Genomic DNA, 26240 nt, shown 5'->3' with positions numbered 1-26240 from the left:
AGCTTCTTTGATAATAAAATTAATAATATATTTTATAATTCAGTAAAAACATTAGAGATTGTACTATTTTGTATTTCTCTCTCTTTCACTCTCGTACTATTTAATGTAAGGAGAAACGAGACGTCTTGTTGAATCAGCCTCTCTGTACGAAACTAATTCATGACCATGACATGAATTAAGATTCATTATTATTGAAAACATCCAATGCCAACAATTTGATTGTAAATTACTTTTATAATTTGTTTACTTTGATTTGATTCCATAATTCTTCTGCCTTTTATATTTTATTACGAGTGGTTTGCCTAGTCTTACTCGGGTTTTCTTGCCTTCATATAAAAAGGTGCTCTTTACTTTATCTCTGACTTCATACCTCTGATTTTTATCTAAAATACAATAGAAGTAACTTTTCTCGATGGGAAATATCAGCAAATTAGTTCAAAGCGCGACCGATTTACCGTTTTACTACTTACAAAGTACCGCAAAAACTAAGCTAAGATTGTTACAGTGTACACTGTCTCTCTCTAGTCGTTCCCTCATGACTGAGGATCGTGGTCATCAACAGGTGGTCCACACTTCGAGTGAACTATTTGTTTCCATCGGCTTCTGTCCATCGGGGCCCTGACGACGAAGCTAAACCTCGGGGACCTGGAGTCTTATTTGGTCGGTCCATCTGGTAGGAGATCGGCCTCGGGCTCGCTTGCCATTTGTGTTCCTAACTACGATAGATTTCTCCAGGCTATCATTACCCCTTCGCATTATATGGCCAAAATACGAAAGGATTCGTTGGTGACATATCGTGGAACCGAGAGAAACTTGCACTGAATTGTACTTAAACTTAAAAACGTTTTCAGTCAATTGTTAATTATTATCATAAAATGAAATAAGGTTATATTATGAAGCTTACGTAAATTTTTTGTGGACAGCATTGCGTAGTTACTTGATGTCTCTTACCTAGTATTGGGGGAAAAGGATTATAACGTGGTTAAGCCGCGCCTACGCATATTTCAATCTATTTACAAAGGAATTCCCTTAAATTAAAGATATAGTGAACGTCGGGAAAGCGCACCGAGATTTACGTACTGATGGAGTAATAAACCTACGATAAGTAATTAAATAGTTCAATAATATTTAACACGAGGAGACAGACACATTTGCTTTCAATGTAGGTATTATTTTAGGCGCAAGAATTAAACAAACTTTTAATTTAACGAAAAGTAACGCTGTTCGTAATATTTTCATTTTGCTGCACTTGCTCTTCGCTACTCTTCATGAGTTGAGGTCAGTGAGAATTACACAATCTGTCTTATTAATAAACACAATGAAAAGTTATTCCAAGTTTAAAATAACTCCTCCCTGTCATGTGATTCTGTAACGGCAAAGGTAAGATAAGGACGAAAACTTTTTAATTTGGAATAACTTTACTTCGCGTTTATTACAGTACAGGTTTTGAGTTACCTGCAGTATTAAAATATACAGTTAGATAAAAGAGAAGAGAAAAAGTCTCTCTCAGAGCGCCAATTTCTTCCGAATCAATGCTTATCGTTAATTGATATCAAATATTAACGAAAGAAAGAAATAAAGCAAAGTAAGTAAGGAGTTCTTTTAGAGATACGTTTGTTTTAAAAATATACATAGAAAGTACCTACCTGTTCTAACTTGAATAGCAAGAAAGGTAAGCCCATGATGGAAACAAAAGCGTCCTAAACGGAAAAGAAAGTTAATATAAGACGCATACCAGAATTGTATATGTGAAGATTTATGTGCGTTTAAAATGCAGGTGTGGCTATCGTTTACTTTTTAGTGCAAAAACAGAAAATCGCTCGGCCCATTGTAATGCTAATGACTGATTATAAAGCATAACAACAGTAATTTCACCGTCGCTTAGAGATATTTTTAAAGTCGTGATTAGAAATGTGTTTATACACTTGCGATTAATATAAGCTGTAAACACATTTGATGTCGTAGGGAAAGATATATGTATCTAATATAGGTAGTATATCTATATTTGTTAGTTGATGATGGCCGGGCCTAGATAATTTATAAGTACGTCTAGATAGAGTCTCTTGCGTATACTTGCGATTTGTATAACACTTAGTGTTAGTTTGCGTGCATTGCTCAAAATAGAGGTTAGTTTCAGGTACAGTTACAGCTGTCATAGTCTATCTAGACGTATAAATAAATGATATATGTGGCCGGGTTTGTCAACAAAACGTCAGTAAAATGGTGCTGGGATTGTCAGAGTTTTGATATTTTTAAAGTAAGCCAAGTAACACTTAACAACGAAAACCTTTATTCAAATTAATTTTGCAGTAGAACTTGTTTGTTGCCTTTCAATATCTGATTGATAAATAAAGATTTGAAGCCAGATTTTATGTCATCCGTCTGTCAATATAAGATGGATGATGGATTGAAAAGAGACTTGTTATTGAAATGGCAAAAGCAGGAAATGTATTTAATATCAATCTCGGATCGCCAATTTAGGACTGCGTTTGAATATAGAAATCGGCCGTAAGTAGATTGTTCGCATGAATTGAAATTGTTTTTTACGTTGCACTTAAAATACCTTAAATATGTCATTACTCGAAATATAAATTGTCTATATGCAACTATATTGTTTATATTTTCTTCCTCGTTTCAGAAGACGAATCAATTAAATTCATGAAGGTTCTAGTGGCCTATAGTAATTGATTTTTCTTGAGAGGATCGTATTCGATATTGAGTGAAATACCATACTAATGGCTTAGTAGTTGTTGGGAGATGTCGCGAATCGTTAAAACGGTAGTAGCTGGTCGTTGACCCTGTGACGTCAACGATGATATATAATTTATCATGTTTTATCATGCGCTAACTGATGGCTTAAATCCGATTGGGTTTTAATGAAACGCTGTAGCGCGTTGGTCTAGCGGTAAGACAGGTCGCAGTTTCGATCCCCTAAGAGTTCGATGCTACCAGCACATTTCTGTTCGTCGGCGTGGTTCTTTTTTTTTCTTGAATCTGTCTGCAAAATATTTCGCCAAGTTATGGTATTGTTAGATTAAGGAACACCCACACAAATGATTTTTTATGATAAGAAGTGACGAGAGGAAGCGTTTACCTGATCTTAAATGATACAGCCTGCCTAGTACAATGCAGTTTCGTTCGGGATTTTTGAGAAATATAAAATTGTGATTGCGCCCGGCACTTTGAGACAAGATTTTAGGTCTCCCTAATTACACAAAAGGTGCTTGCACACTCCTGCTTCGTGGCAGGAAAAGGTGCGGATGTAACCAACTAATTGCCTCCCGTGGCAATAAGCCTCTCAATGTTATGTGAACTGCAGGTTGCTTACGCATTGTTCTAGCTTGTAAACTAAGCCAAAATATTTCTTTTCTAAATATTATTTACTATGTGTTGCAAACTAGAAATATTTTTGTTAGTCATAAACGAGGATTCATTTCTGTCATTCAATGTCATTCGAATTGCACAGAAACATATAATATTACGGGAATTGTAGTTTGTTGCTCTGTCGCATAAGCTGCAATGCAAAACCTGATTTGATAGGTAGACTCGTATGCCATTCGACCAACGGAAGTAAGGAGTAATTTCGATATTAGCGCATTATTGATTATATAGCTGGAGTATAAAAGTGTTATAAATACAACTAGTCAGTCAATTTGGCCTATAGACGGAGCAACAGTGGGGTGCGGTATGAAGAGCGGCGTCGGCGGTAGTACCAGCTCGTTCCATTGCGCACCGGTACTCGTATTTAGGGATGTCACGTACACGATCTAACCAGTGTTGGATGTTCTCATGTTTTTTAAATGTTGTTATCAAATTAAGTAGTACTCTTTACTTTGAATGTCTGGTGTGTTGAACACCTGTGGTCTGAATGACTTTGCATTTTTGTGACAACCTTTGTGTATTTTAATGACTCGAGATCAAGACACTGTTACATGGATTTTGCGGCAGAACAAGGGAGTTGATACACTTTTAGTACTTTTTATACACATAGCTTGGCCATATCATCGACCTTATCATGTATATTATGAAGTGGGAGGCTCCATTGCACAAGAAGCCGGCTAGATTATGGGTACCACAACGGCGCCTATTTCTACCATGAAGCAGTAATGTGTAAACATTACTGTGTTTCAGTGTGAAGTGCGCCGTAGATAGGGAAATTACTGGGAAAATGAGACTTAACAATTAATATCTCATGTGTCAAGGTGACGAGCGCAATTGTAGTGCCGCTCAGAATTTCTGGGTTTTTCAAGAATCCCAAACGGCCCTGCTCGTCTCGTACCTTATTTTCATAAAAAAAAGAAGAAAGCCGTTCAAATTTAATTTTAATGCGATTGGAGTTTGCGAACTAAATTTTAGAGGCATTTTTAAAAGCAAATGGTAATAAGTAATGTGAAAATTCAGTCACAATTACTGGCGTTTTAAATGTTAACCAAAATTCAAGGCATAAATGTATGGAATTTGTTAATGTGTTAAATACGCCATAAAAAAATGAATCATGGTGTTGTCTCTATTTTGACAATATCTGAATAGGATTTTTACTTAATTTTAAAAACAGTCAATATTCGAATTTCGGTGCCGTTGGACTAAGTAATTTTTATCTACCTACCTCTTATCAGCATGACAAAATTACAAAAGAAACACGCAAATAACAAAAGCTCCATCAAAGGACAAATCATTCTAGGTCAATGACGTCAACAGCTAGTCAAACCTGCTTTAAATTATTCTTTAAAATAAATTATCTTTTTATTATGACTGATAAAACACTACAAATTTTGTTTCAAAGACACACAATGTCAAGCAACAAAACATTCTCGGGTGAATCACGGGATTTTGTAAAAATCCTCGATGGTTCGCCGGCGAGATTAGGTCGAAATTCGCACGGATGCTTGCCAATTCCACTGTTGTTATGATAATAGATAACAGGTACACGCCTTGTTAGTATACAAAACAAACTGGTTGTTGGCGAGGTGAACGACCTCGCCCGATAACGACGGTACGCTAATAATTATTGTCTATGCTTTTATATGTTAAGAGTATTTGCTGTACAAACAGAATGGAATTGGTAGTAATTGAAAAAAATTACGTAGGTGGTTAGTTAGAGAGGTGAAGTACAAAATTACCTATACTGACTGCAAAAGAAGGAGGAGACTCATTCACTCACACTCAATTTTCGGAAAATTCGTACTTTACGTCAAAATGCAATGTACCACTCGCATCACGTTTACGTGTGGTATTCCACAACCGCGCGTTTTTCAAGAAAATTCTTGCCACGCACAGCCACATTGTGAAATCAATTACCGGCTGCTGTTTTCCCGAACCGATACGACTTAGGTACCTTGAAGAAAAGAGGATACTCCCACGTTAAAGGCCGGCAACGCATCACCTGACACCTGTTGATGCGGATGTCCATGGGCGGTTGCCTCACAACTCCCATCCCGTGAGCCACTTGCCCGTTTGCCTTCTCTTATTAAAAAAAATCAGATTATTCAATTTCAATATTATTTTCATATAGCCAAAATGTTAGTATCGTAATAATACTTTTGAAATTAGGTGACGTAACTCACGATGGCGGACGAAAAAGATAACCGCGCCATACACCAAACTTACACCCTTGATTGCCAAGTAGTGATTTAGTATTTTCTTTGATTAACGTGAGTATTACATATTAAAAAAAAAACCACTTGTTAAGTTACTAAGTATTTAATTATTATTTTAGCTAACCCGACGTTTCGTGACCTTTTTAGAGCACGTTTTCCGGGGGACTAATGGAACACAGTAACAATTATACGCGTTTTAATCCTTTTAATTTTTTTTTAAAGTAGAAAGATTTGTTCTTATTTATCAAATACTCCGAGAAATAAGCAACGTAAAGATCGTAAAAATATAGCATTATAATATTACAACTTTATTTGCTGTCATCTTAGATCATTTCTGTGTCTAGATAGACTGTGACAGCTGTGAAAACTTCGAATAAAATTGAGTATAGAGCTAACCTCTATCTTGAGCAAAACACGCACACTAAAAGTGTCATACAAATCGCGAATGTAAGCCGTAGCTTGTCACGCACTTCAAAGTATCAAACCTGGCCTGTTTTTATTGGTTCTGTATCTGTCTAACAGCAAGAGACTCTTTCTAGACGTATAAATCATGTAATGTTGCTATAAATTTTAATAATAATAGAACCTTGTTTACTTCTAGGGAACTACATCTACACAACAACTATCTACGAGTGCTGCCCTACGACCTGGGCAAACTGTTCCACCTCCAAATGCTGGGGCTGCAGGGGAACCCGCTCAGCAAGGAGATGCTCTCCATCTACAACGACAACAACGGCACCGCCAAGCTGCTCACATATCTCCTCGACAATTTGCAAGGTAAGTGCACTTTGGACTTTGATGACCCAAATAGCCCAGTGGTTAGTGACCCTGCCTACTGAGCTAGTGGTCCCGGGTTCGAACCCCTGTAGGTGCAAACATTTATATGATGAATATGGATTTTTGTTTCCGAGTCATGGTTTATATTATGTATTTATGTATGTTTAATTAAGTATATTGTATTAAATATATCATTGTCTTGTACCTATAGTACAGGCTATGCCTAGTTTAGGGCAAGATAAATTGTGTAGAAGTAAGTCAATATTATTATTATTATTATATTACTCTTTTCAATGAGATGCAAACATCGAAAATAAATAAATTAAATTCATAAAATGATGTTCAATTCTGATGAAAAGAGTGGCCGTTGAGTTTTTTGTATGTTCTTGTAACGAGCTCGACTTTTTCCGAACATAAAGTAGATTCAGTAATTCAATTTTAATCTTTAATGACGATTTAAGACAGATTAGTTTAAGCCTAATTGAATAAAGTTTATTTTACTTTGACTTTGAATGCTATCTTTATAAAAAAGAAAAGTTATTTGTTATCTGTAGTGGTAATTCCTCTAAGATTTGTTAGTCTACTTACAGAATGCACCTAAAGTCCATCCACACAAACGGGAGAACTCGCTCGTTTCAGAGTTCGGCGAGTCTACATATCGTGAGGATGCCTCGTGTTGAGGCGAAAACATGTCGAATTGGTTAAAGCAGAGTTTTATGTTGCCGAGTTCGGTGGGGGTTGCAGCGTAGGCCGATTCTTCAACGGAGGATGACCCCTAAGTCTGATCCGTGTGGGATGGGCTTTAGGTGTATTCATGTAGACTTACAAATCTTACATTTAGATAATTATGAATTTCTACAAAGTCGCGCCCAAATAATAAATTATAAAGGAAACAACTTTGAGAAAATAAATCACTTTAATTATTACGAAAAGAAAACGCTTCTTCCGTAGTTGGTAAGATAGAAATAGTCGCTGTGGAATCTTTTTTTTTTCTCTGTATAATTATTTGCGATCAACTAATAAAGACATAAGTGGTTTATTATTTGGTGAAGAAAAAAGATAAATATTTGACACTGTGGGTTCAATAAGCAGGCATGAACACCTTTTAATATATGAATTATTTTCTGTATCTCTTATCCAGGTTTGTTTATTTAGGAGATTCTTAGCTAGCTTATTAAGTCTATTTTATGTTCAAGTATTCATGTATAATTTAATATATATCTCATATGTATATCAATATATTCATGAATAATATAAAATATGTCTCAAACTGAGGTAGTAGTTGTGGGTTTTGGAGTCTCCCGCGATTTTATTTTGCTTAATATTAATCGTAAGGCTATTGTTTGGAATATCTGTAGGATTTCTAAAGTTCTAACATTAAAATTATTTAGGTAATTAGCCCATACTGAGATTCCTACAAATGAACTGTTATTTCTATCAGTAATATGTTAGTGATTGTTTTAACGAGAAGTTATTGAAGAACCTCACTTGAACTGAGAACAACTTACGGCCGTTCCCAATATACTATCTACAGATAGAGATAGATTACTACGTTCACCTGTCAGTAATTAGCTATCTATTTTCTGAAGTTGTCCTAATATTCCAGATAAGTGATTCTTCACTGTAGATACGCTAACGCTTAAGCTAATAACGGAGGGAATTTAGGGAGAAATTCGTTATCTCTATTCTATCTCAAGGTTTTTTTTGCAACAAAATATAATAACACAACTTATTTTATGTTTAACTAAAAAAAATATACAGATGTGATGACAACGGAACGTCTTTCTCATTAGAAATAAAAAAACTGCAATTACAGTAGTTTTTGAAATTTGACAATGAAGTTTCACTTAAATTGTCGGATAGTTTTTGAATTACTGACGATAATTTTTGATTGAGATTACATTGCCATAAATACCGCCTTCAAATTGAGCTAAAAATAATTATTATTGAAAACTTTAATAAAACTTTAAATTAGTAAATATAATATTAATTTAAAGTTTAATATTTCAAACTAAGAAACAAGTATAAGAAGCACCGCCTAACTATCCATTATTAAATATTGTGGTATCATGTGTTGACCCTCACAGTCTAGCCACAAGATACATAAAAAGTGAATTGGCATCACAGACACCTTGCACATTCAGTGAAAACACCGATTTTCTCTAACGGAACTGCTCACCTATTTGAATCTGTTGAAAAAATAAATTAAGTTTTATTAGAAATACTGTATTTAGGTTATTAATATTATGGTATAGAATAAAAAAAACCCGACTTAATTACTTACTGGGACTGGGAGACTGCATTAATTTACATTTACTTTTATGTACTCACCTACTAATACACATTATTGCTTCACGGTAGAAATAGGCGCCGTTGTGGTATATCTCCATGAGCAAATCGTTGACAGCAGATTTGTTCAATCGGAATCTATGTGTATATGACCTCGTAATCGTTATATTTTTTATGTAATTTAGGCGCTCCTCGTAATTTTTACAGGATTCATTGTCTTCATGAGATTCCCAACCACTCAGTAACAAAGTTAACTATCACTTAAACTACTATTTAAACTTGAGTTCGACAGTGCAAAGAACAACCCACTTACTAAGTATTTACCATAAACAAAAAGGATTTTGCACATATTAAATACCTATACACATTAAATTGATTTTTTACTAGGAAAATAATAATGATCCGGCTTGTGATCCTCCGAAAATGTGGATTTGACAAATACATTACTAGAGACAGCCAATATAATATTTCAAATTTCAGCAATTTCCATACAAAGTTCTATCCTCTGTTATCCCATTGACAGGCAGTGTGTACAGATAAGATTAGTTACCGTCGATGAGTTCATTAGGACAGAAAAGTCGAGGATGGATAGCATTTTTTGTCTCAAGTTGGCCACAGCCGGAGATAGATTGAATATTGGGAACGGCCGTTAATGAAACAAGGACGAGGGAATGTTTGAAACAATATCGGTTACGCGTAAGACAAAGCAATCGACTATAAGTCCAATCTATCAGTTACTATTATTAGAAAGGCATAAAATACTAGAAAGACAAACAGGCCAGTAGATGACCATCAAAAACCTGTGGAGATTATATCGTTGTAGAACGAACTGTCCATATTTTAAAATTAATATGATCTATTCGTGTTATTTTTATCTTTTATTTATTTTCTATCTTTTATGTCACAAGACACCTTTCAAAAGTAGTTATAATAAAAGACAATTTCATCAGACAGGTTCAGTTATTATATAAATATAAAACTTAAAAAAACTAACGTAAGGGGGCAAAACATTGAACAAACAAAATTTTACGGTTCATAGTAATTTTTCTGTTGAATTCGATGGCTTGAAATTCAGTATTCACGTTTATAGTGAGTGTGTATTGCGGTAGATGGCGCTTTTATCAACACTTACCTTTGCAGAAGCGCCATCTGTCCGATATTTTAGTAACTTCGTTGCTGGTGGCATGTAATTTTGCTACCTAGGTAGGTAACATTATAATGGAGTTCATCTCAGATTACGCTAGAGGCGCTGAATGTAAATTTTGAATCAAAACAGTTTGAAATACAAAGTAGTCTTCTAACAATAAATTTAGTAAACTTATGTATTATAAATGCGCATGTGGGTGTTTGTTTTTATTGTAACCTACGCTTTTGAATCTTCTTATTATCGATCGTCTTGAATTTTGAACTACAAAAGTATTTAAAATAAAATAATTACAGATCCAATTTCCACTTCAAGTAATCCTAGTGATATTTTTTTTTATTAATTTGAAGACACGTCTCGAGAATCGCAAACATAAAACAGCGATATATACCTACCTATTTAACACACAATGCGAACATAATATAAACCAACGAAAAATTTCGGAATGTGTTACAAGGATACCCAATTACCGTATAATAGAGGAATACTTAACCATCGTAGGTCGTAGGTATTGTTCGATAAGTTTGTATGGAAAATAATAAAGACCTCGGTATATATGCAGGGTTCAAGATCGCGGCACTACTTATGTGTTAGTTGATTGTTATTTATATGTATAATGGACTCTATTTTAGTATTAGTGAATTATGATCATTCTTCATAATATGCTTCATGAGCAAACCCTTTCATATAACTTAGAGTATAGCGATTCATCTCCAATAAACGTTTCTTTTTTCTAAGAGCGCTATTTGTTTCCGAGGCGGTGGTTAGTGTATTATTTACTTTAAAAATACATAATTATGAAATAGACAATTTGATAAAATATCATTTATTGTCCAATATATTAATATGACGTATTGGCATTTAAAAAATAAGGATCACAACGCATGCATTTCGATACTTGAAACAAGAATTGTGCTTATTTATTTATGTATCTTTTGCTCCACCAAGGTGAGCACCAATACAATTTCTTAATAACTAACACAGATATCTTTTTTGGTGTCACCCTAATAATTATAGGTGCAAATCGAAATCACGTAATCCACGTTTCAGCAACTGAATATTAAAACATGATTAAATTGGAAAACATTTTGGAATAGACAAGAGATCATAAATTGAAGGGTATAAACATCGACAGCAAATTTCTTCTACAATATTATACAATATAAATATAAAAAAAAAAATATTATTATCATTTTAATATACTTAAAATTATAAGAAATATTTAAGACATAAATAAAGCTACAAATTACCAACCAACGGTTGCAATTTGCATATAATATTTCACCTGCGACAAGTCAAATAAATTAATAAAAGTAATAATAAATTTATTGGGAACAAATATAGGTACCTACCGACACTTCAAAGACTTCAAGCCATCGTGTGAAACGAATAACGTATTTAAAGCTTCCATAGTGACTGATTTTTTGATGTTGTTGTATCCGGTGGCTCAGAATGACCTATATAGTTTGAATTCCTTATAACTTTATGATTCTTTCTTGTTTTTTTAAGCATTTCGTAAAGAAGACTTGGAGAAATAATTATGAATCATTACACGATCGAACAACGTATTAAAATAATTGAATTTTATTTTTCAAACCAACAGTCTATTGTGTTCACACATCGTGCATATCGTCGTCATTTTAATGTGCGCATAGCAACCACAGCGTTAGCAATAAACCATTTGATTGGAAATTTTTCTTAACATGGGTCTGTAAGAACCCTTCCTGGTGCCGGAAAAACACCTGCCGTGCACACTGGTCAAAATATTGAACGTGTACGGGGGAGAGCGTGCGGCATAGTCCATCACCATCAACAAGGTGGCGTTCGACACACCTTGGACTATCACGGCGTATCCTGCAGAGAATTTTGAGTACATTAGACTTGTTCCCATATAAAGTTCAACTTGTGCAAGAATTGAAGACGACCAGCAACGGCTTGAATATGCCATTCGTTTCCGTGAAAAAGCGGAGGCAAATCCAGACTTTATTCGCAATTTGGTAATGAGCGATGAAGCCCATTTACTATTCAATGTGTGTGTCAACAAGCAAACCTGCAGGATTTGGGCTACGGAAAATCCAAAAGCAGTTCATCAGTGACAATCACACCCACTTAAGTGTACTGTTTGGTGCGGTGTATCCTCCGAAAGGATAATTGACCCATATTTTTTTGAAATTGAAAGTGGTGTCTTATTCTCTGTATCATCACATATCGGACGATGTTAGAAAATTTTGTTAGGCCAGCTGTGGAAAACCATCAAAACTTGTGGTTTCAACAAGATGGAGCCACAGCTCATACTGCAGGTGCCTCAATGGCTTTGTTAAGGGACATATTCGGCGAACGCATTATTTCGCGCACAAACGATTTTAACTGGCCTCCACGTTCACCAGATTTAACAGCTCCTGACAGACTTCTTTGGGGATAATTGAAAGAAAGAGTGTACGTTAACAAACCAAGAACCATACTCCAACTAAAAACCAACCTTCAATTTTGCGATAAGTTATGGAAATATCCTAAAAAGAGCACGTGCGAAGCAGAAAATGGACATCACATACAGGATATCATTTTTCAAAGCTAATTGCAAAAAAATCTCCAAAAATATACTGTATTTTTTTTAAATATATAATATATAAATAAAAAAGTTATAAACCATTTAAACCATATACCTCATTCTGCGCCACCCTGTAGTTTCATATATAGGTTTCTTTCACATCCGAAGTTTAATAATGCCACTCGATAGCTAAAGAAACAAAGAAATTTCTACGTTGATTCAGGCCTTTAAATAATTGCGCCCGGTAGATAGTGAGCACCTCCATTTTAAGGCAATTTCACTGCAATATATATATAGAATATCTTTTACTGAAAGAAGCTACGATGCTCGATTATATTTCAGTCGTCAGCTCTTATCGATTTATCAATTGTTCATAAATATAATGTTAGTTGTATATATTTAAAAATGTTAATAAGTAAATAAATAATTTTATTGTAAAAATAATAATTGCGATATAACTCTTGGTACTGGTTATTCCAGATATTTAAAGACCCTTTAAAATAAATACATAAAAAACGCGGTATATCTGTATATTGTAAGTAATACATTTTGCATTTTAAGTATTCTTGTTTCACTAGACAAGACTCTTGCATCAAAACCTAGAGCGAACAGTAGATTGAGATTGGAAGGGGCTTAAAATTTCCGGCTATGGAGGAATACGGTAGAGGTATTGAAAAATGAAAAAATGAAAAAAAAAAATGTCTTTTTAATAACATGTTTTCTTCTTTTCAAATGGTAAGAAGATTCAGGGATTAACGTTTTGTGCCTTTTAAGAGCAACATGAAGGACGTAAAGTTTTCTAACGGATAGTACGTTGCAGTCTTTATATAATTTTTCGGTACGGTAGAGTCTTGGCTTTAGAAATGTCACTTTTAAAAGGGCTCTGGTCTTTCCACAGTTAAGAATTTAGTTTTTGTGGCACCACCCCAGACAGGAATCCAGTAAATTAAAATTGACTGTGCCAGAGAAGTATATATTAAACTAAGCAAAGGCTTGGAAGCAACATGCCTTAGGTTTTAAATATCCAGGTTAGATTTCTAATTGACTTGTGGTATTGAATCACCAATCTGCCCTAATGATGATGATATGATGAAATACTTTTCTATGCAGATATCGTACACCCGTGACCGCTTCGCCTGTGTCCTTACTGCGTACTGAGTCAAATAACACGTCCAAAATAATTAACGTGAGCTTTTGTTTCCCACTAAAAACGGTCATAAGTTCTGAGAAATCGCCTACGTTACAAATCTTCTCGGTCACACAGAGGTCGCCTAGGTCTGAGGTCTCCCCTAAATAAGACTTGCTATAGAACAAAATGAGAACACACAGTTTTATCGAGACGTTGATAATTTATGAAATGCCACGCGCTTTCAATTATATACGCATTTCTTGTAAGTATGACAACTTTCAATTGGGCGGACGTGCAGCGTAATTGAGGCAGCGCTTAATAGCCGCGACGAATAATTTAATAAAATGGTATTGATCAGATTATCTTGAGTTGAACTTGCACGTCTTTGATGATCTAACTTGGCAGTGGCAAGAGAAACGGATTAGAAGTCGCGGCGTCCCAGACCATAATGGGGGACTTGCGATAGAGAATTCCAGAACCTCGGAGGAAGTTGGCTTGAGGTTGTGGAAACATTCACAGCATTCCTGTATTTCTCTTGTTAAGGAATTAATCATGGAAATTCAAAATATTTTGTGTACTCGTCGATTACTATCAGCAGTTCCTTGTTTATACGTAGTAACATTTAAAACTTGATGACTGTAGACTTAGCACGATCCTCTCCATGTCTCGTTGGCATATTATCAGAATAGTCTGAGAACATGATGACATACTGAGTACAAGAGTAGATCAGTTTCTTTTGGATATTAAATTGTTTGTTATTCATGATATATTATGACATTTTTAGCAAGAACTTGTCAAGTTTTACCAAAATATTTTTTTTGCTCATCAAAATATCTCCTTTGTATATAATGATAGTTATAAGCGAGATATTGTTATTGGTTTTATGTAACTTTAGATTAGGATATATTATGATTAATTAAGTACTTAATTTAATTCATTAATTTGAGGCCATGAGAACCATAGTGGCTTAACTACATTTTGTACAATATTAAGTTTATAATTTCTAACAGTTAAAATTAAACATTTTGGTGGAAACAGAGTGGCCTTAAAGTGATTTCAATTATGAAACTTGTATTAATATAATTTTTAAAATCACTTACACGACACTGAAAAAGGAAAATATAGATAGAATAGTAGGTATTACAATGTTCCTTCGCCACACCGCATTCTATACTGGATAGGCTGTACCTGTAAGATTGATAATTGGTCTGCGCTGCTCTCCAACTAGATACCTCAGGGGATGTCACAAATTTCGACAACTACTTAATATTACGCCCACGTGGGCGTACTCGAGCCAATCTCGACCAAAGTATGATGTTAACGTGCCACATGTTGTGTTAAACATTACTAATACTTAATTGCCATTTTAAACTAAAATGCCGGGTTGCGTAGTAAAACTTTGTAAAAAGAATACTACAAGAAATATGAAAGACACTAGGATCACATATCATTCACTAAGCATTTTGTTTTTTTTTTAAATTCAATGTAAAATAATAAGAAGCGCGTTACAAAATTTGAAAGAAGCCATTGAGTGTCAAGATGCCACGCACACCTGCATCTAATAGTTGCCGTAATAAAAAAGCTATTGTTCTTAGGTAGTGCGGTATATAGTTGGAGCGCAGCGGGGACCGAGTCTTAATCTAAGCTATACCTATTGCATTAATACAAAAGAAGCTGAACCAGTTAATAGATTATTTACAACCAAGTAAGTTAACCACTGTAGTCCAACACAAACTCGCTTTCAAATCACTACTTTATTTCGCCTGTGAATCGTTCTATCAATTTGAGGTTAAAGCGAAAGCGCCGCTAACTGATTTCCACTATTGTTTGTGTTTATTCACGTTTTTTAACGTTTTATCTAGATGGCTGCCTATAAGTTAATTGTTTGAAATGATACTGTCTATCGCGGAGATAACTCACGATTCTATTTCATCGACACAAATGTTCGGGCCTTGGCCAAATGATTAATTTCTTTATTTATTTTAATCGGAGATAAAAGAGAAAGAATAAACGTAAATGGAAATTTTGGAAAAGGTCAACCCAGCCGTTTATTCTACCGTCACACTGGAGATGTGTAGTTAAACAAATTGATAGAGGAACAGGACGGCCTATTGGAGTGCCGTTAGGTCCTGGCACGCACATCGAAAAACATGTATCGTTTGCAAAACTGTTGGACGAATATTAAAATGTTTTAGTTGAAACATGTTACTTATAAAGAAGACGAAATTCTATTATTGTTTTATCTAGTTGTGCTAGTTTTTTGTGGGTAGTTCGCGATTTATTTCATCGATACAAATATAATTGCTAGGGCTATGGCGAATTATTCGGAGATAAAGGCTTAAAACCGATCAATAAGTTACATATACAAATTATAGTATTTTATTAGGTTTGCATAAGAGGTGTATTTAATTAAATCTTTATTAAGTTATTTTGTACTGTTTAGTTTTTTAAGTCGGTTTTTTTTTCTCTTGTATTCCAAAGTGAGGGTAAATTCTGCAACTTTGAAAGTCTTATATTTTTAATAGACCTTCATATTTAAATGAATGATAGGTTAGATTTGAATGGGGTACGTATAGGCCCTGGTATGGATATTGTGTTCGATTAAGCTTAGCTAGTTTCTATTAATTTTCGCCTTGTTGTATAGTTTTTCTAATCTAATCGGAGTTACCAAATATAACAATGTTTCGTTCACTGTTTATGCTAGACATTTTTTTAGTTTATGACATTCATATTAGGGACTAGGTCAAAATTTTTCATTCATATTATTTCTATATTTTCCTTTTAAATTACAGAAAACGAGCCGTCGTAGCAATCGTTATTAAATGTTAAGGCTTCTATGTTTTGGCTATTCATTACGGCAATCTACCTAATGTTGGAGGTCTGTTTTCCTAAAGGTGCAGTACAAAATCCACTCGTGCCTTATGAAAAGCAGAAGTCCGTGTAACAACAATTCAATTTGTGTCATGAACTGCGGCAATCTATGTCGATGTCACAGCCTGACATCGTGATTGCAGCCGCACCAGCGAGATGAAAGTAAATAACAGAAATCACAATTGTTGAATAAAATCGTGATTACTCGCTGCAATATAAATAAGGAGATATGATTGTCTCGCTCCGTCACAATAGTGTTGGAAAGTGTGGGAAGTCGTCATTCTAGATAATTGATTGTTTTAAGAGAGCTCGGGCCCGTTACGCCTCGGCCGCGTCAATTGGTGAAACGCCCGTGAAATGTCTATATGACAAGGCTGAGTCGGGTTTGCATTTTCTTTATTTCGCCCGCTGAACGGCCATTGTTCTCCGATAGTTTGTCACTTTGGCTGACAACGTTAATGTTCGAACAATTTATCGCGAGCCTGAATAGGCTTGAACCCGGTTCTGTTGTTGTCGTTTCGGCCTCGTCTCTTTCGTGTTTGGCCATGTTTTTCAACTGTGAGGTTTTTGACTACGGCGTCACGGATCGTAGATTTTTATATGAGTTGGGGTTTTTTTTGTGGTGTCTTTTTTGCTTTCTATATGGTTTGCTAGTTGAGGCAGTGACCTAGAGACCTTGAAGGCATTATGAGCTATACGCTCATTTATACCTTACTGCGATATTTTTTTTATTGTAGGTGATGCTTTTAAATTCATAGAATAATCCCGCTTTTTTTTAGTATTTTCTGGATAGTCTTGTTTGCTTTTAATTTTAACGCGTCGTAGCTTTTATTTTTATGGTTGATGCTGGTATTATACAGCTGATGTTTTTTCTCTCTCCGATTAATCATCGAGTCATATTTGAATAGTATAATTATATAATCTATAAGCTATCGAGCATTAATAGGCTACGCCCTGAGCTAGCCTTAAGTATTTAGTTATGTCAATCTTGTTGAAGTAAAGGCGCCTCCGAACTTCTTCATCCACGTGCGCATGCGTAATACAAATAATAAATTTTCAACAAATATTATGTTTAGTTACTTAGTACGTATTAAAAAAACCGTGTCGTGGGACACCGAAGACAGAATAGAAACGAAGTTCCTTTTATAAAAATATTAATTTTACTGATTTACTAAAAAAAATGGGCAGTTTCCACTGAATTCCACAGTCTAAAATAAAAAAAAAGTGTGTGTATACTTATGCATGCACGCAAGAAGTTATACTTCTTTGGCGTAACAAAACAAATCCTCAAAATTATTTATTCGCCGTGCTATTCTACGTTTGTAGAAAGAACAATATTGTAAAAATTGTGAAATAACTTATTGAATATTAACGAATACGGCTGTATTGGCTTGAAACCTATGCTTGTCCCAATAATGGACGAAGAAACCAAAAAAAAAAATATGTCGCAAACGTCATAAAATTTCTGAAAACTTTTATTTTTAGATATCGTTGTGCGCGCGCAATGTAATGGTGAAATAAGTTTATCTTCAATAACATCAAAAAGGTACTGTAAACGTCATAATGTTTTGCTTTTATGTCATTGTAATTTTGCTAGTTATAAACCTATTAAATATGATTTAAATATTCGTTTATTGTATTTTGGTTTGGCCTTGTTTCCAATGCTCTAAATAAATAAAATAAACAATCAATGTAATTTAGAGATGTGTCAAATGTCAATAATTGATACTCGTCCATTATTTATACATATATAAATATTAGCTGACCCAGCAAACGTTATATTGCCGATATTAAAATCGCGATACAAAAGTAACTGTTGATCGTAGATGGGTGAAAATTTGAAGTTGTATGTATTTTTTAATGCTGACTATGAGTCAGGAATCAAGGAAAAAAAAACAAATGTCTAAAAAAATAAAAAAATAAATTGGCGTTGACCACCTTAGGGGTGGTGGACCATTTAGGGGGATGAAAAATAGATGTTGTCCGATTCTTAGACCTACCCAATATGCTCTCAAAATTTCATGAGAGCCGTTTCGCAGGAGTTTAACTACAAACACCGCGACATGAGAATTTTATATATTAGAAAAAGTGTCGTTACAACTTTTGGTCTTAATTTTTTCCGAGTAGCCCCTTTTCGCAACGCGCGATAAGGAGCTTCGTTCCAAAAGACTGCGAAACCACGTGTCTACTTCTTATATATACATAAACCGTAATAGGTATCTCAGGCCCAAATTATAAAATGTAGGTAAAACCGCAGGGCACAGTAGTCACATAAAAAAACTCAAAATAGAAAACAGCTTTGTTATCATTTAATTTAAAGTTTTTTTTTATGAAAATGGGCAATGGCTTTTGTTTATTATTCCAACGGCGTAACTGATAAGTTCTTTTTTAAATGCGGTCGTCTGTGGCCAGACTTTCTCTTCGAACAAATCGATCCAATTAGGGCTTAGGAGGTTCAATCAAATGAAGCCAAGAAAATAATTAAGTGAGTATTTCTATGTATTGAGAATTCTTTAACTTTAAATACTTAGTCAAGGCTCAAGGTATATTAATTAATATATTTTCAAGTAGGTGGAGACGGTTCGCCTGTTGACGAGAACCATTAAAAGATGAAGTAATCGTTTTTCTCTTACACATTTTAACTGTTCTTTGTTTGCTTTGTACTAATACTTATATTAGGTATATACTATATACCTTTCTAGTGCAATGAGTATTTAGTTTCTTACTGATGACATAAAAAGAACAAAAACTTTGTTTGCCTTTATAATATGTACCCTTCCAAAAAATTTGCACTAAAACGAGAAATAAAGTTTTTCCTTTATTTCTACTTAATATGGCTGTTCGAAGTAAATCATCCATAAAACCAATACATATGACTACCCCTTAGTGCACCCCTTTTCAGGGGCCTTGCTACTCGACATTTATGATTCCGAGTCAAAGTCAAATATTTTTACTCAACTTCACAAAACCTGTTTTGAATCGTCAATTACACGAACACCAATATCAACACGATAAACTATACAATTGTCTTTTAAAAATCGTAAATATTATAACTATTATAAGTATAAAATTGGTTATTTGTAAAAGTGTAGACAAGTACGTAGATGCGCACTTACGGAGTTCTCATGTGCCAAAGCTGTTGTATTCCCTGAAATGCCTTAGAAGGTTTGACACCGTCGACGTGGATGGTATTTTAAATTGAAAATTGGAATAGAGAATATTGTAACGAGTGTATTATAAATAATTATTAATCCACTGTGAACGTTTATATTAATTGAGAAAGTCAGCAGTGTGTAACTTTAGATAATAAAAAAAATATATCTCCATACGATAATTTTTATAACCCACACACTCACACTTCTATAAACATGTGCCCACCGACGACGTAAAGATTATTTTTAATGTTCTTATTTACTGTATCTTAACAGAAAAATTGTTATTGAAATATATTTTATTTACCTCACAGATTATTTGAATTGATATAAAGTGCACTCATATAAAATTCGCAGTTATTTTTTTAAGTACATATTATATCTTTTGTGTTGGATTATTTTTTTTTGAGGTCGGTTGATTTTTCGTTAATTGCTTATTTTACATTAAAAAGTTTATCTCTCAGATCAAATCAACTTTCGTCCATAATGTCAACGACTGTCTTACGAGTTTTCGGTCATGTCACGAGTCCTGGCGCTTATAAACCAAATAATTAAACTGTAAAAATATTTCACTGCTGAGATTCGATCCCTTGTCCTCGCGGTGTTTCGACTTCGCAATCACAATGATTCAACCACTGGTCCAATGACCGTATGATCATTAAGTTCAAATAGTTAGCACTACACTTAGTTAGAAGTATATATCTTTCATCCATAATTTCAACGACCGTCTTACGAATTTTCGATCAGGCCACGTGTCCTGACGTGAGTTTAACATTTTATACCAAGAAAAGCGCTTTCGCTTCAAAAAATTAATTACAGGTTCCAGAAAACTACTTTTTTTATGTTGAGAATAGAGCACTACCTCAACGCTTCGCTAATGAGGCAAGCAATATATTTATATAACTAATAGATATTCTATCATGTAGAAAGTTAATGTAATTTTCGTTTGCTTGTTAACGATTTTATTTTATAGTCATCTTACTATGAATCATACAGCTTTGTTATTTAGAGAAAATTAAACTGTATTATATAATACTCATAATTAGGTAAGACAAACAGATTGAAGTAGCGAAGGGCCTATGTAAACCGAATACGTTGGTTGACTGGGTTAACTTATTGTCTAAATTGGTCGTTGAAAGCAGTTGGCGCCTTGTACCAAAGTCGCACTACACACATAATAATATTTACTTATAGTACCCACTTAAACAAAACTTTAGTTTGTATGTTCGTGTAATAGTCCAAGTAGAAATACATTTAATTTTTTCGAAATTGATTCCTCAAGATTTTTTTTTGATGTCTAATAGTATGTTACTACCACCGCTTCGGAAACAAATGGCGCTCTGAGAGAAGAAGATAGAATGATACTATTCCATCATTCTCTCAAAAAAATAACAATAGCCACAATATATATTGAACATAATAAATTCAATTAAATAACCATTATTTTCTATTGCCTTTTTACGGTTCCGTAGCCAAATGGCAAAAAACGGAACTCTTATGGATTCGTCATGTCTGTCTGTCCGTCTACGGACATATGTCACAGCCACTTTTTTTCCGAAACTATAACAACTTTACTGTTGTAACTTGGTAAGTAGATGTATTCTGGGAACCGCATTAAGATTTTCACACAAAAATGAAAAAAAAAAAACAATTTAGGGGTTTCCTATACTCAGAATAGAACTGTAACTCATTTTTTTTTCATCATACCCGTAAGTGTGATGTATCTATGGATAGGTCTGCAAAAATTATATTGAGGTTTCTTATATCATTGTTTCTAAACTGAATAGTTTGCACAAGAGACTTCCAAAGTGGTAAAATGTGTCCCCCCCCATGTGTTTATTCATACCCATACGAGTATGTATATGAATACATTTATTTGGAGTAGAGGACATCTATTTTGACTTTTTGTTTTGGGAAAATAGTGCACATTATAAAGTTATTGCTAAATAGTAAATCGTAATAAGCGTATTCTACTATAGCTACTGATATTATAAATGTTAATATAAGTTTGTTTTTTACGCTTTTACGCCTAAACCACTGAACCGATTTTGATGAAATTTGGTACAGCGATATACAAGAACATGGGAAAGGACATGCATTTCATCCCTGAAAAATCCATGGTTCCGCGGTTTATGAAAAATGAAATTCATGTGGATGAGCTATAACTATACTAATAGTAGGTTTGGTTTGTCATAGCAATCGTCCTCGAAATAAGATTCATATAATATGTTGGGAACAGGAGCGAAAACGGGAACCGGAACTGGAATAGGACACGAGATAATCTTCAATTCCAAACTTGCTTATTATTTTTAAAAACGCTTTATCTACGCGGACGAAGTCGCGGGCATCAGCTTGTAATATACAGGGAAAATTTTAAAATACTATGTTACTTAAGAAGAGTTATTAGTTTTTGACCATTCTTTTGATTGGCATCATAAGAGTAGGGGTGTTTTTTATTTTACATTTAAGTCGGTTCGATTCCCAGACGAGGCACGTAATTTTTAGAAAATCTTTGAATGCAGAATTACTAACTTTTAAAAATAACAAAGTCTCCGTTCAGTAAAATAGCCTATCTTCGATATTTAAGGTACTTTCCCTTCATGTCCCATAACTTTGGGACATCCTGTATATATTGTTGTAGTGTATAACATGTAAATCGGGAAAAAATTTCCATGTTCATCAAAAACCTTGCAACTATCGGGATTCGTACTAAGAGCTCCATAAGGGTCAGTGTCGTCAAATGAACGCCCCATACGAATAGGGTTACTAAAATTGCTCGCCACGTGTTGTGGCCGGTGCGAGCGGAATGACAATGACACGTGGGCCGAGCCCGAGCGCCCGTGCCGCGTAGCCGCAAGTAGCAGCCAGCGCCCGGCCGCGGTGAAAGTGTCTCGCGAAAGTGAAGCCGGAACACGGTGACGTCACGCGCGATTTGCGCAACTACGCCGCCCGACGCTGTTGCGAAATGATTGAGTTTTGATGAACGCCGATTGCCTCGCGTTTGATGAACTGCTGTTACGAGCTGCGATCACTTTGTCCTTATGCACCTTGCGGGAATGTTAGATGAAAAACACATTGAAGTAGATTTAAATGCTTTTTTCATAAATATCGTTTCGTAGTTCTAAACTAGCGCCATACACATGCACTAGCGTCATTGTCGAGTTGTTTAGAAAGGGAAAAAATATTAAAAAAAATATTTTGTATTAATTGGCTAGTGAGGTGAAAATTTGTGTCACACGAGAGCAAAGTGTTTTGTTTCTTGTGCCTTAGAATACTGTCTCACCAGGTACAGGATAACTTAGAATCGCTCTTTTATTGAACAAATAATTATTATTTGAGCCAGGCGTGGGTCAAAATGTGTGGCTATAAATAATTTTCCCCATTATAAAAAATAAATGTTATTTTTTCGTTAGTTCGTTACTGTGTGTTTAAAATCTTCGGTCCGGCTTTATTGAAAATAAATTAATTGTAAAAATGGAACAGTGAAGAACAGGATTTAGTTTGAATTATAGAAAAAAATTATTGAATAAGTGATTTTTTTTATTCCTTTATTTTTACTTCTGTGAATTCTAAAATATCGTTTTAATATCTGCGGGGGCCTATGCTTGTAAGATCTCTTTTTTTTTTATTCTGACGTCAGTTTGCAACGGCTAATTTTGATTGGTGGAATTTAAGTTGTGACCCGACGTCATTCGAATTTGGCGGCTAGTTCCTTTCTCCACCTGCGTGGGTTAGATACCATATCTGTAATATGACACTCGAATACCTATGTTATCTCTGGTTTGTCGCTATGGATAGTCTTGAATCGATTCGTTCGATTTCATTTCGTCGTAATGAACTATGAATTGAATTGGTTAAACAGTAACAAAATAGGGTTTAGATACGCAATATTAAATACGCGGGCGCTTTTGTGTGATTCTAATTATACTCTTAACGTATGCAAATTGCTAATTATGTATGTTAATTATATTGCTATAGTTTATACGGTGTTACCTAGACTAGTTCTTTCTATATGATTAAGATTTCATCACTCTAAATAATATAATAATCGACTCCAATTTCAATTACGGCCGTTCTCAATATTCAGTCTATCTCCGGTTGTGGCCTACTTGAGATAAAAATCGTAACTATCGTTGACTTTTCTGTCCCAATAAACTTATCGACGGTAACTCACCTTATCTCACACGCTGTCTGTCAATGAGAGGACGTATAGCTTACCAGCGATAGAAGTTTGTATGGAAATTGCAATTCACGCGTCCCAAGATAAGAATGACTTATCGGGTATATTTGGACAGCTTCAGATTATTGACAGCTAATTATAAGACAGTTGAATGTAGTATTTATCTCTATCCGTAGATAGTATATTGGGAACGGTCATTGAAGTATGACATATGTGAATCCGGTATTTGTGTAATACTATTAATATTAATAATTATTGTATATACTTTTAAACAAGCAATACTTGTATGCTTTGAGCTCTCGAGTAGCTCTTTGGAATTTAATGAAATTTACTATTCGTTGATATTTTGGAGCGAAAAATTAAACCTGTTTTTCCCTACACATTCAAAAAACCGATGCCGGCTAGATTACGGGTACCACAACGACGCCTATATTTGTCGTGAAGCAGTAATGTGTAAACATTACTGTATTTCGGTCTTAAGGGCTCCGTAGCGTGTGAAATTACTGGGTAAATGAGACTTGACATCTTACGTCTCAAGGTGACGAGCTGAATTATAGTGCCGCTCAGAATTTTTGGGTTTTTCAAGAATCCTGAGCGGCACTGCATTGTAATGGGCAGGGCGTATCAATTACCATCAGCTAAATGTCCTGCTCGTCTCATCCCTTATTTTCATTTAAAAAAATCCTTAAAATATTGCTTTCATCAATATAATTTACACCTATCTGCTCGATTCCGACTTGTCTTGAATAAATTAATTGGGTAGGCGTCAGTTGTCATGGAAACGAGATAACAGAAGCTTTGAAGAGAAACGCCAGTGGCCGCCGTACGGTACGTAATTCAAATAAAAGAAGCGATGAGATGAATCTCTTTATTCGACTGCGATTAGGGTCAGCCCGTGGTTTATCAAATGGAAATTTAATTTGATTGAGGTCCCGGTTCTTTTAAAATATCCTGATACGGCCTAACAATGGGCTTTTAACAGTAGAATGACATATATGTGAAACTTAGTTAATTCTCTGAAAACCATTACTTAGACTAAATAACTCTTTATTATTTTTTTCCAAATTGACGATCTGAGATCAATATTTCATTCCATTTCCCGAAATTTCAATCCGTATTGGGGAGGATGACACTTTACTTTAATCTTAACATATTTTTATGAATGTGACAGGTAAGTATTTTTATACTATACTAGCTGATACCCGCGACTTCGTCCGCATACACACATGATAAAGCACGTAGTACTTATAATAATCTTTAGTTCTTAAAACTTTATTAACTTTATATTAAACGAAGATTTATACTCTGTGTATATAATCTTCATAAACATATTCTGATAGATAGTTAACAACTGCATTTAATCTACCAAATGTAGTTAGCTAAAATTAAGATTATTTTATCCCTCTTGAGAAAGTAAGAAAGACATAAGAATTCTAAATAATTATTCATTTGAAACTATGCTTGCATATTTCTGAACGACGGGGGACACATCTAAGGAAAAATGAAACAGTTGTTTTTATTTAATTCCGAGCATTTTCATATTTATTCACCTTTTAAACCTTCTCTGGACTTTCACAACTAATCCAAAACCAAAATTAGCCAAATCGGTCCAGCTCGAGTTTTAGCGAGTTTGTCTCGCTAAAACTCGAGAACAGCAATTCATTTTTATATATATATAGATTGACTTGTAAGTTAAGGAGATTAAATCTGAATTTATGATCTTAAATTAATCAATAATGACATCGGCCGGCATATTTCTGATGTACATGGAGGGTTGCTTTTTTACTTTTCATCATTTTTAACAGTTTTCTCTATGCGTCTGTTATTCCAGCTAATCGGTTGGTCAGATTTTTTGTGAAGTAAGACTGGAAAATGACTCTGTTATAAGAATGTAAACATAACAGAATGCCACGTATATGAATTTTATGCGGGCGAGATAGCGGGCGACTGCACATATAGTACAGAAATGTATTCCTTCAAAAGTAATATTATCATGAAATTGAAGACGAATCTCACAGGCTACATTGGACCTTATATACATAGTTAGGATGTAGATATTGGCTTGCACTATAGTTATTAGTGGAACGACACAGTCGAAGTTACGTGGAGGGTTTATATAAAGTTTGTATGTCGGGGTGTGAAGGGCGGGCGGACGGCCGGTGCAAGGGCGGCTCGACCTTGTCCGGAACGGGCGAAGTCTAGAGGTCGCTGATGTGCCCTGCGTCCCTTCATGTTATTGTTATCTTGTATCATAAACTTACAACTTTACCTCGTAAAGTCGATAGCTCGAGAGAATCGGTGTAGTAATAATTAATTGACGAAATAAATCGCCAGATTTTTTATCAGGCGGAAATTATTTTATTATTCCTCTGGCGTTAGATGTTACTGTCAAAAATATGCTTTAGAAAAAAAGTCTCTAAATGTAACCGCTAGGACGTGCGTCCGAGCACATGTAGGTAGATTAAAGTGCTTATTCCCCAACATTAATAAAATACATGTTACCGTCGGCAGGCCCGATTTCTGGAGCGTGTAGTTCGACCGCGTACCATATGT

General features: G+C 34.7%; 1 protein-coding gene across 2 annotated transcripts in view; it reads left to right on the top strand.

Moving 5' to 3' along the window:
• LOC126976128 (CCR4-NOT transcription complex subunit 6) overlaps positions 1 to 26240 on the top strand; it is a 275491-nt gene that overhangs the window by 29591 nt on the left and 219660 nt on the right. For both annotated transcript variants that reach the window (XM_050824329.1, XM_050824328.1), the window contains exon 4: positions 6199 to 6374. In XM_050824329.1, coding sequence (XP_050680286.1) covers positions 6199 to 6374 — 176 coding nt within the window. The remainder of the gene's footprint in view (positions 1 to 6198; positions 6375 to 26240) is intronic.

The sequence above is a fragment of the Leptidea sinapis genome, chromosome 39, assembly GCF_905404315.1.
Source record: "Leptidea sinapis chromosome 39, ilLepSina1.1, whole genome shotgun sequence".
NCBI lineage: Eukaryota > Metazoa > Arthropoda > Insecta > Lepidoptera > Pieridae > Leptidea > Leptidea sinapis.
The sequence above is the reverse complement of the archived record's forward strand: the minus strand, read 5'-3'. Positions and strand labels throughout refer to the sequence as shown.